Source organism: Gossypium hirsutum, chromosome D01, assembly GCF_007990345.1.
Source record: "Gossypium hirsutum isolate 1008001.06 chromosome D01, Gossypium_hirsutum_v2.1, whole genome shotgun sequence".
Classification (NCBI taxonomy): Eukaryota; Viridiplantae; Streptophyta; class Magnoliopsida; order Malvales; family Malvaceae; genus Gossypium; species Gossypium hirsutum.
In genome coordinates this window covers 11,430,873-11,443,548 of record NC_053437.1, presented here as the reverse complement: position 1 = coordinate 11,443,548, position 12,676 = coordinate 11,430,873, and the positions used below count along the sequence as shown (strand labels likewise).

Sequence of the window (12,676 nt, the reverse complement as noted above, 5' to 3'; positions counted from 1 at the left end):
ATGTGTGTTGGAAAATCTAAATTTAGCACATTGGAATTTTCAGAAAAACAAAAAAAATCAGGAGGTTTGATATTTGTTAATGATTATGTAAATTTAAATAGTCAAAACTGTTAGAATGAAAGTCGAAAATCAAGCAAATTATATTGCCTTAATTCTCTGTATATCATTTATGAAATCTATCTGTAAAGATTTAACATTCTTTTTTAAGTTTTACTAAAAATCATTTAAAGGGACTTTTCCTTTATATAAACTTATCAAGTTGTGTTAGTTAGAAATGAAGTTGAAAGACGAGTTTTCACCAGGAAAAGTTTAAGCATGTTTGGTTTTCAGCTACCACTAAGCAGCTTCACAAATTAAACACTCCAACCCTCAATTTTATAGTTTTGGTTGGTAAGTTTAATCATTTCTTCATCCCTTTCAATTTTTGTTTTTTCCAGATTATTTAAAACCCCGAGAAAGTTCTGGGTTTTGAGTTCTGAAAACCGTGGACTCTGGAAAATGTGTTTTTGAGGCTTACAATTAACTTCAACTTCTTGGTGTTTATGTTTTTTCTTCTATAATGTAAAATATATTCTCTTTATGGAAGAATATATTTTGTGTTTAATGATTTTATTTCTTTCCCATGTTTGTTTGTTTGCAAATTAAAATATATTTCAGTGTGAATTCTTTTGATTTTTTTTTATTTCCATATTTACTGAAGATTTGAATTTCTTGTTCTTATAATGTTACTCAGATTTCATTTCTTTTAATATATTTCCTCTACAATTTACAGAGATTTTTTTTTAAAGAAAAAAGACTGAACTGCAGAGTAATTTTGCAAAGCTTTTTTTTTTAAAAGACTATTTGTGTGTTTTCTTTTCTGCCATTTAACTGGATCTGCAATTTTTTTTTTGAAGACATAGATTCTCTGCCTTTAACCTAACAGTTTAGTTAGATACCATAGCTGAAATTTGTATCTACTTTTTTTTAATCATTTTTACTTTTTTATAATTTATATGTATTTTTTATTTTTCGCAGTGATTAAACAGATGGAATTTTCCGACTACACACAGATCTTATTCAATAGAATCAAGAAAATTGATCCTGAAAATGTTTCAAAGATCATAGGGTATCTACTGTTGCAAGACTATGGTGATCAAGAGATTGTTCAATTAGCTACTTGTCCTGATATAGTTATGCAGGAAGTTATTTATAAATCAAAGCTTGAACTGCAACAACTACCATTTAAATCCGCTTCACCCCCCATATCGCCTTCGATGAACTCGGTCCCTACTCTTGAATTGCCTTCACAATTCTCTTCCTTTTCACCACCTGTTTCCCCATCTGTTTCCTCTAAGCTTTTTTTGTCTCCTAGAAGTGTCCAGGTTACATCCCCTTACTGGGACCAACAGCTTGTAGCTAAACATAGCCCGGATTTTACGACATCTGGTTACTTGGATTCCGTGTCTGATTTGCAGGCTCATACTCAGTTATTGAGTTTGGAAGATCCAATAGAGTTTGTTGAAAATGGAGGATTTTCGATGGCTAATCATGACGTTAAAGTAGGACGCCGGTATCAAAATCTGCCTAGCTTTCCTGTTAAGACTTGTCATTATTTCAACAAAGGGTACTGTAAGCATGGAAGTAACTGTAGGTACTTTCATGGTCAAGTTTCGGATAACTTCCCTCAAATGTTTGTCCATAATTCGATGGATGCTGTTAGTGAAGATCATGTTATGTCACTCGAGAAGTTGGAGGTTGAGTTAGTCGAGCTTCTGAAAACAAAGAGAGGGGATCCGGTTTCCATCGCATCGCTGCCTTTGTTGTATTACGAGAAGTATGGCAAAGTTCTGCAGGCAGATGGTTATCTCACTGAGAGCCAGAGACATGGCAAAGCAGGTTACAGTTTGACAAAGCTTCTTGCGAGGTTGAAAAACACGATCCGAGTAATTGACAGGTAATTATGATCTACATTTGCTGTGGAATAAGTTAGTTTTGAGGATTTATTTGAATCGTTCTTTTGTGATTGTGTCGCAGGCCTCACGGACAGCATTCCGTCATTTTGGCTGAAGATGCTCCCAAGTACATGGAAAACCGAAACGATAGAAATGATCCAGGTCCGATTGTAAGTGGATCGAGACAGATATATCTTACATTCCCTGCTGAGAGCACTTTTAGTGAAGATGATGTCTCTAACTATTTCAGGTAACATGATAACCAAGTCCTTTGCAGGCTTATTTTGCTATCAAATATGGTTTTCCAAAGTTTTCTTACTTTTCCTGGTTTCTAATTGCAGCAACTATGGACAAGTTGAAGATGTACGGATTCCCTGCCAACAGAAACGGATGTTCGGGTTTGTAACCTTTGTCAGTGCGGATACTGTGAAGATGATCTTGGCTAAAGGAAATCCACATTATGTCTGTGGGGCACGTGTTCTTGTGAAGCCTTACAGGGAAAAATCAAAGCTGGTTGACAGGTAAATATAATTGTTCCTCTTCTTCATTTCTATATACAAAGTTCACACAATATATCTAATGGTAAGATTCAATTTTCATGCAGGAAGTACCCGGAAAGAATTGAGTCTCCAATGTTTTATTCTCCACATTATATTGACATGGAATCCGAGCTTCAGTCGAGTAAGTTTACAAACTTATCGCAAGCATTGTAAATCATTCGTGTCAGTTGAACATGATGATTCATTCTAAGTGATAGGCATATTAATGTCCTTTCATATTTCAACAATGATTTAGTTTCATCATTGAGTGCCAGCTTCTGCTTAAAATAACTTGTGCTCATCTGATATATGATTTCTCAGTTCCAAGAGGATATGCAACATCTAGGTTGTTCAAGAAGCAGTTTATGGAAGATCCGGAGCAAATCTTTCAACCTCCGAGGAGGCGCCTTTCGGATATGCATTTGGCACAAAAGCCGCTGGCCAATCAGTCCTTCTTTGCCCACTCCATGAATGAGTTGAAAGTCGTAGACGGTATCGAACTTTTCATACTCAACAATTTGACTTCCTCACTAATTCTATCCCATAAAATGCTTTCTTTTCCATTGAGCAGATCAACTCAATTTCCCGTCAGCCGAATTCAATTATCTCTTGGAAGCTCTCAACACCAGCACTGCATCAGATGAAAAAATCAAGCATGTAGAAGCTGACAACAACGACCAGGAGAGGTATTCTCGAACCCCAAAACTACACAAATTCTTCATCTTATCCATCGTTGGCTATAACAATTGTTTCCAACGTTGGTTCATCTGCAGTGACGGACTCAATCTGCCAGATAGTCCCTTCACTTCCGCCATAGCTAGTGGCATTTCCGCTGTCATCTAGGCCCCTTCTCCCCCAAGCAACACACATAATAGAGAGAGATAGTTAGAGTACCAGTTCCAATGGTGACAATCTGCTAATTTATACATAAACAAGCCCTTTTACATTCCCCCCCTTAACATTTGCTTTGCAAAGTCATCTGCAAGTACATATCATCCGGAACAAAAGCCCGAAGGAAGGATCTCCCCCTCTGTGAAGCAGCCGAAAATAAAGATGAATATGATACATACAAGTATATATAAAGAAGGATCTACAGTTTTTTATGTTAAAAATCACAGGGACAAGGCAAGAGAGGTATGGATCTTTAGAAGAGGATGTAATATAGGTCCTTTTTCTTTTTTTAGGTGAATCAACAAAAAAAGAAATAGAGGAGTGTGCAGAGAGTTTCAATTATGTTTGGGATCACTGTAACACTAGCAATAGATTTCAAATAACTTCAACAGACAAAGGTAGCAACTTGTCAGCACTTTACACTCCCTACTTCCATTCTTTTTTACTGTTTTTGGTATATTAATGCAGAGTCCAAATTTAAGCATCGAAAAAGATGGATTACATTATATCATTCTTAAGGTTTCATCTTTGGAAGTTGACACTACAACCACGCGGTGGGTCCATAATATTTTCGACTCTAAATTGGACCTACCTGTATCTTATATGATAATCTCAGGTGGAGGGAGTAGAATATAACTCCGCCATTCACGCAAAAGTGGAAACCAAAGCTGGAAAGTTATGTTACTTTTGGTGGTTTAATTGTTTGAAAATATTAGGAATATGTGAAGCAATCATTTGAATATAGAGTCACATTATTTATACCTCTCCTAACATGATCTATACCTCAAAAATCTCTCCCAAATTATTCATTTTTACTTTTTCCTTCAATTAACAGTTACTTAATTGATGTCGCCCATTAACCAAATCTCAACTTAATTAGAAAATTAACAAATATCATTTCTTTTAAGGCTGTTTTTGTTCTTTTATCTATTTTATAAATTAATAAAAGATTATCTATAATGAGATTTAAACCAAGAGCACCAAGTATAGAAATCTTTTAAGCCTTACCATTACAATCAATGCATTATTTGGTTTTTATATTAATTCTTAATAAATATATTTGTCACGGGCAAGATCACGTCCCTCGTTATGAGCTTGTACACATGCTTCTAAAGCTACTCGATTAGCTACGGCACCCGATGTATTTCCCCAAGGGTGTCCTTGAATTGTAGTACGGAACTATCTCCAAAGATCTTGATCAAAGCAAGCATATGCCAAACATGAGTACCCCCGAAACTACGTGCATAACACCTTTCATAGAAACCCAATCTTGAGTGAAATAAATACCACAACTTCGATCCTTTTTTAAAAAAATCATCACATAGAAAATCAACAAAACCTAAAGTTATGACCCTTTTTCTTTCGAGTACACGCAGTGAAAATGAATTACTATTTATAGTAGATAAAAACGAAATTTAATAAAACATTTGTTGAAACATTTTTAAAATATATAAAGTATTTCTGAAAACGTGCAAGTAATTAAAAGTTATATTTTTGGTTATTATCAAGAATTATGACTATTAATAATAATGAATTATGTCAATTTAAGAGATGTTACTTGAATAGTTGTCTATGTAAGAGATGTGATTATTTAGAAAAGACATATTTTAAAAAGTTTTGTCTCTATGAAAAGACGGAGAATTCTTAGAAATGGGAGTGACATCTCATTTGGATCATATACCAAAAGATTTTGAAAAAAAAAGTTCTTTCTATTCTTCCTCTATCTTCTACTATTCTTAGATTATTTTATAAAGAAATATATTTTTTCTTGTTATACTTAGTGGACTATTTCTGTCGATGCAAAATACAAATAATCATTGAATTTCATTATATTATTGAGATTCATTTGTTTAAAACTTATTTGCGCACAAAATATAAATGAGACTAATAGAACCTTAAAAATAATAACTTAATACATGTCTTAAAGCCTTAATTATCCTATTAATTAACTTTTCTATTCAAATAATTATTCGTATTTTTGAAATTTTACTCACCTTCAATTCAAAAATTTCACACCAACAGCATTAAAGGTAACTACATTTAAAAGAAGGGAAATCAAAACAAAGTTTTCACTAAAAATGCTATTTAAAAGTAATTTCAACTTTCTTAGATGTTACGTGTATATATATATTATCAAAATAATCCAAGTTGAATTAATAGGAAATAATTATGGAGCTGACAGTAATATTTCATAATTATAGTTGATATATGATTTATGCAAAAAGGGTTGACAACTCAAGTTTCAACATGTTTCACGTGATCATAATAGACTAGTAAATTGTATGGCTAAGGCTACCAATAGTAAGGTTAACAGATTTTTCGATGTTTGAAGTTATACCTACTCATGCTTGATCCGTCTTTGAAAATGATTTACACCAAGTGTCGGATACTATAAGCCTTTTAACAGCCACATTATAACGGGTTCTCTTCAACTTAATTCCTTTATTTACAAAAATAAAAAAATAAAAATCCAACAGTACATATGAGGGGTTGAGGTAGAAATAACACATACAAGTTTGGCGCAATAGGTCATCAAGAGATGTATGAATTTGCCTCCAATACACATTCAAGGGATCTGTTCTGTTCCACCATGTACATATATATATATATAAGAATGAAGTAAGGAAATAAAATGCCTTAATCACTCAATATCAATTAATAATTTATTTATTTATTTAATCATTCAACTTTTGTTTACTTTATCGTTAGTTATTATGGAAGTCTAACCCTGTAAATTTCTGATTCTTGGTTTTAAAATGCCATTTCTAAGTACCTTCATCCAGATACCCTAGTGTTTTTCATCTTTACATCAGGTTGCACTCCTATTACAAGGTGGGAAGATGGAGGACTTGACGGTCACGGATAATACTGGCCTTAACTTCTCAAAAAAACTAACAGACAAGTTGCTTGTAGGTTCCATGACATTTTAACTTGGTTAATTAAGAAATATGATGAATAGTTTGGATATTTATATGTTTGTGTTTTCAATCGTGCACTGCTCAAGCGATGACTGATGAATACATTTCTGGCTTCTTCTGCCCCACCATATATACAAATAAAAGACATTAAGTAAATGTCCAAAATTTGTAATTTTTTCTTCACAACATCTTCAAATGGTTGATGCCTTATGCAGTTGCATTAAGGTTTATGGAGCTGAAGTAACCATGTAACGCCCCCTTACCCGAGACCGTCGCCGGAGTCGAACACGAGGCATTACTAAACTTATTTGAGCACTTAAACAAATTCGGACAAGCTGTCCAACTGCGTCATAGTTTCTTAAAAATTCATATCTCGAGTTCCGAAACTCGAAATCCAATTCCGTAAATTTTTCCTGAAACTAGACTCATATATCTATCTACTAATTTTTTTCTAGAATTTTTGGTTGGGCCAATTAGTACAGTTTATTAGTTAAAGTCTCCCCTGTTTCAGGGTTCGACTACTCTGACCTCTGTGTATTACAAATCAGATATCTCCCTGTACAGAGCTTAAATGACTATGCCGTTTTTTTCTAATAAAATTAGACTCAATAAGGAATCTGTACATATAAAGCATGACTTCTAATTATCTTTTTAAAATTTATGGTGAATTTCCAAATTCAGAACAGGGGATCCAGAAATTGCTCTGGCCCTGTTTCACAAAAATTTAAACATCTCATAAAATATAGATCATATACCTGTTTCGCTTCTTCCATATGAAAATAGACTCATCAAGCTTCGATTCCATAACTTATTCATTATTTAATTCCATTTCTACTATTTTTAGAGATTTTTCAAATTCTCATCTCTACTGCTGTCTGAATCTATTTTATGGTAAATTTTACCTATTTCATGGTTTCAATGGATTAGCTAGCAATTTGACATACATAACACCAAATATGATCATGATTAGCCATTCCAATGGCTAATCATTACCAAGCATTTCCATACCACTCAATAACCATATCATAAGACCATATATACAAAATTATTATAATGCTATACATGCCATACTCAAAATATACAAGCCATTATGCCAAGATGGTATACAGATAGTGTGAGTGGGCCTCCGACCGTTCCCGATTTCCGAGCTAGCTTGTCAAAACTATAAGGAATGAAAAGGAGGGAGTAAGCATAAATGCTTAGTAAGTCCATATGAAATTAATAAGCAATTACCAACATGCTTTTAAGATAAAACACCACAATTGTACAATTTTTAATGATTTTCTAAAATCAGAACAGGGGATCTCGAAGTCATTCAAACTCTGTCTCACAACAATTTAAATATCTTATAACATAAAATCTAATTGCATGCACCGTTTCCTCTATATGAAACTAGACTCATCAGGCTTTAATCTCATATTTTATTCAGCCCTTAACTCAATTTCTACAATTTATGGTGAATTTCAAAAGTTACACAACTGTAGTAATCCAAAACTGCCAAGGCCATATTTATTCATTCACCACTATTATTCGCTAAATCCATACAATATCATTTCATCCATCATGGTAAGAACACATAATTATGCTTCATAAGCATAGATCCATAATCTCAATGTCATCAAGTATCAAGAACTTATTCCAAATCGTGTCATTTTCATAGTATTCACCAATTCTTAATCTTTTCGGGCCATTTTACATTTTCGTTCATAATCAAATTAGGGAACAACTACGGAATTGAGTACCTCATTATCACAATGCCATAGTAAAATTATGGTCTTGCACATAGTCACATATCACATACCGAGGCCATAGCCCAGCCATGGTCTTATACGGATCACATATCACACTGATGCCATATCCCAGATATGGTCTTATACAGTAGCACATATCACATTTCTCCGAAGCCATAGCCCAGCTATGGTCTTATACGGAAGCACAAATCACATTTCTCCGAAGCCATAGCCCAGCTATGGTCTTATACGGAAATCACATTTCACATGCTGCCATGGTCCAACCATGGTCTTTTCCGTCGATTCGTCTTAGCCACTGAATGAAAGTACTCAAGTCCGTTGTTCCATTTAATTTGTACTTTTATTCAAATATCATTTTACAATTATCATAGTTTAATGACATTTTATATACAATAATATACTATATCATTCATGAAATTTTCATTTCAAAACATTAAATTACACATTGCATTATTAAAAATCATATGAACTTACCTCGATATAAAATATTAGCAATCGAGCCTATTCCTCGTAAACTTTATTTTTCCCTCGATCACGACTTGAATCTCGTTTCTCTTGATCTATAATATAAATTATTTCTACTCATTAGTATTTATTTGATTTCTACTTCACTTCACAATTTATGCTGTTCAAATTTCGAAATTACACTTTTACCCTAAAATTTACAGTTTTTACAATTTAGTCCCTACTCAATTCACCCATCAATTGAACTAATTTTTTCTCAATTAACACTTTATTTTATCATTATAAATTATTTCACAACCTTTGATATTCTCAATTTCAACACCAACATCTAATTCACAACTTTTTCACAATTAGGTCCTAAATACCATTTTCTATCAAAATGACTTAATAAAACAACCTTAATATGAAATTAGAACTTCAATTTCATAATAATTCATCATATACTACCCTTACTCAGCCAGGGTAACTTCCAATTTCACCCACCAAATCAAAAACTAATAAATTAGATGATTGGACCTAATTGTAAAAGTCACCAAAACATAAAAATTACTAAGAAATAGTAAAATTGAACTTACATGGTATAAAAATATGAAAAACCAGCATAGGAGACCTGGTACGACGTTTCTGGCTGAGAAAGATGAAGAAAATGTCTAGATTTTTTAATTACATCATTATTTAATTACTAACTTTTATGCTATTTCCAATTTTGCCCCTTGTTCACATTGTTTTCTTGCTTAATTCATACCCAAACCGTCCAGCCATTAACCTTTGGGTCTAATTGCTCTTTAAATCCATCTTTTTAAATACTTAAGCTATTTAATCACATCTCACAATTTTACAATTAGTTCAATTTAGTCCTTTTCACCTAATTAACTACCGAAATCTTAAAATTTCTTGACGAAACTTTAATACTAACTTATTTACACTCCATAAAAATTTATAAAAATATTTATGGCTCGGTTTATGAATTCGAGGTCTCGATACCTCGTTTTAGACCCAATTTACTTATTAAATTCTTTTCTCTCTTTTTTTTTTACACAAAATTCACTAATTCAAAATTCTTCTAAATTCACACTTGACTCATAAGTATTAATTTATTAAATTTTTAAACATACTTGTCGGATTTAGTGATCTCAAATCACTGTTCCGATATCACTGAAATTTGGGCCGTTACAAACCAGTTGGATATATACTCAAACCTTTTACCTTTCCTTGTATCATGGTTGTGGCATTTTAGAATTAAAATTAAAATGATAAATTTTATAAATACTGAGGGCTAAATTTGTTAATTTTTTTAAAATTTAGAATTAATTTAGTAGAATTTGTACATATTAGATGGCGAAATTTATTCTTAAATCAATAAAAAAATCCACGTTAAATTTTTGTTACAAAATTAACAACTAATAGAAACTGATTAAAATATTTAATTTCAAAGAGATAACAATAAGCAAATAAGGTAATGACATGCTAATATGGTATGTTAAGTTGATTGCCATATATATTCCATGTATCTATCTACTTTTCTAGAAAATAACATATTTAACCATATTTTCCTTTAATATTTTTTCTTCATTTTTACTCTAATTTAATTTTATTTTATACCTTATTATTTGAGTAACTATTTGATATATCGTTAGTGAAATTTTTTAATCTTCACAAATGGGTTGAAACTGTAACAAGTGTTACATTTATTTATATAAATAATTTTAATAACACTGATGTGATAATCAACATGATAGTCTACAAGTGGATAAACAAATATATATATATTGTATCACTCTTTTATTTATCCAATTAATTAATCAAATTGTGCATAATAATTTATAAATAATTTTTTAGTTCCTTAAATTTAAAACTAAATTGTTAAAGAATTAATTGGATAAAAATTAAATTTCTATATATACATATAAGTCCCCAATGTCATTATATTCAATATTTTCTCTTACCTATGTTAATATAATTATTAATTTATAGAAATGATGAAAAGATTTGATAACATTCTCTAGATAAATAAATACTATATTAAATATTTTATTAATTTTAATTTTATTGAATTATATCTATTTTATTTTTTGTTAAATACATTACTTTTTTATTTTATTAATAGGATAAATCTCAAAAACTATATATGAATTTTTGTTCAATGTGTAATGTTATATATGAATTTTGATTTTGTACAGTTTTATATATAACGTTTTGATTTGATTCAATTTTCACAAATAACCAATACCAGGATCAATATAACACAATTTTACATTTACATATTGCACACACAAAATAGTATACTTATTCAATATAAAAAATGTATTTATTTCTTTAAATGCATACAATTGAATCAAAATCAAAATTTTATGTATACTTTTGAACCACGATCAAAGTTTCATGTGCATAATTACACAAAATAAAAGTTCATGTATCAAATAACACATCGACTAAAAGTTTATGTATAATTTTGATATTTATCTTTTATTAATAATATAATAATGAAATAGTTCTGAAACGCTTAAAATTAATAGTATTTTTTAGGGATAAATACCAAAATTATACATTAATTTTGATATTATTTGCAATGTTATACATCAATTTCAATTTGGTGCATTTGTATACATCAAACTTTAATTTTGGTTCAAATTTCACATTTTACTAACCCTGTTATCTTTGTGGTGCAGTTTTTGTTAAGTCTTATGTAAATTGCTTATATGACATTTTATCATATTAAAAAATAAGTAAATAAATTTAAATTATTTCTACCTAGATTAAAGAATTAGGGGAAATAAGAAACCCATTTCCCAAACATGTTTATTTTTTTTAATCTAGGTGGAAACAATTTTAATTTAATTGTTTGTTTTTAATTTAATAAAATGCCATAATTATTAAGTTTAATTTATATATATTAATTAACAAGTATTTATAAATAATTTACACATGATTTGATGAAAAATTGTGCCACGTATATAACGGGGTTAGGTGAAATGTGAAAATTAAATCAGAATTAAAATTTAATGTATACAAATGCACTAAATTAAAATTACTATATGACAATACACATTATATCAAAATTCATGTATAATTTTAATATTTATCTCTATTTTTTAATATTAAAAAAATTTAAAAAATTGATCTGAAACAAAGAATAAAGAACCATAAAATAGGGGAGCAAAAAAAAGTATTTTATTGATTAATGAGAATGTTTATAATGTTTCTTCAAAGTTTATATTTATAGATATAAGAAGTATAAGTGACATAAAGCTCTACTTCTAATGAATATTAGAATTCTAATATACATCAAACTTATCTTGATCTTGATAGACATCCACTCAATGATAAGATATTCGTAACCCCTCTTGGATGACAATTGGTAGACGATGTGCCTCATTAAAATGTTAGTACACTTATCTATAAAACACATAATATACTGCCTTATTAAAAATCTTATCAGGAAAACTCAATGGGACAAAATATCGATTAAGAGAAAAAAAAATACAACACGTATTTACTCCCCCTCAAGACAACATCACATGATATCTCAAGTTCTACGTATTTAATCTTGAATACTAGATTTTCAAATGATTACTTGAACATATTTGTCAAGCATTTATATCATCATTCTTTTGAAAATAATGAATTATGAAAATTTTTGGGAAAATATAACTCTTTAGGAGTCTTTGATCATGATCTTTAAGTTGGAAAAATCCAATTTAGAAAATAATTTTCAATCACAATGAAAAATTAAAAGTTTTGAAAACTGAGTCAGTTTGTGATATTTATAATAATATTTTTTTTCCGAAAAAATATATGTGTTGTAACAGCCCAATTTTGACCCTATTCGGACATAGTGGTTTCGAGACCATGAATTCGAGTCAGAAAAATATTTTAATATTATTTTTAGTGTCTATTATATGTTAAGTTATAGGTGTGAAAATTTCGTGTGGAAATTTAATCGTTTGAAGGTTTAATTTGATGAAAAGAGTTTAATCGCGTAAAATAAAATTTAGAGGTTAAATCTTAACAGCCCCTATTTGTTGTTGTCTTTTTAAGTGGGAGGTCTAAAGATGTAATTAAACCAAGTTTTAGTTAGTGGGTGGTATATGGCAACATTGTCCTTAATATATATGTTATAAATATTTATTATAATAAGGTTAATTTAGTAAATTATTAAATTATATCTTATAATTAAA

The 12,676-nt window shown here is 30.3% G+C and overlaps 1 protein-coding gene across 2 annotated transcripts; it reads left to right on the top strand.

Annotated features, from left to right (window-relative positions):
- LOC107922419 (zinc finger CCCH domain-containing protein 18) lies at positions 1 to 3,779 on the top strand. Of its 2 annotated transcripts, none has more exons than XM_041087038.1 (8): positions 1 to 64; positions 1,018 to 1,936; positions 2,017 to 2,184; positions 2,276 to 2,455; positions 2,539 to 2,615; positions 2,795 to 2,965; positions 3,045 to 3,159; positions 3,247 to 3,779. In XM_041087038.1, the coding sequence occupies exons 1-8, from the start codon at positions 1 to 3 to the stop codon at positions 3,314 to 3,316; spliced, it is 1,764 nt and encodes a 587-aa protein (XP_040942972.1). In that variant the 3' UTR covers positions 3,317 to 3,779. The 2 variants fall into 2 exon arrangements, with proteins under 2 accessions (XP_040942972.1, XP_016707942.2); XM_016852453.2 differs by lacking the exon at positions 1 to 64 and adding an exon at positions 443 to 561.
- The last annotated feature ends 8,897 nt before the right edge of the window (positions 3,780 to 12,676 follow it).

Coding starts and splice junctions, on each gene's coding strand:
- LOC107922419 (XM_041087038.1), top strand. CDS start 1: ATGTGTGTTGGAAAATCTAAATTTAGCACATTGGAATTTTCAGAAAAA. Junction 65..1,017: donor AAAACAAAAAAAATCAGGAG/GTTTGATATTTG, acceptor TATTTTTCGCAG/TGATTAAACAGATGGAATTT. Junction 1,937..2,016: donor ACGATCCGAGTAATTGACAG/GTAATTATGATC, acceptor ATTGTGTCGCAG/GCCTCACGGACAGCATTCCG.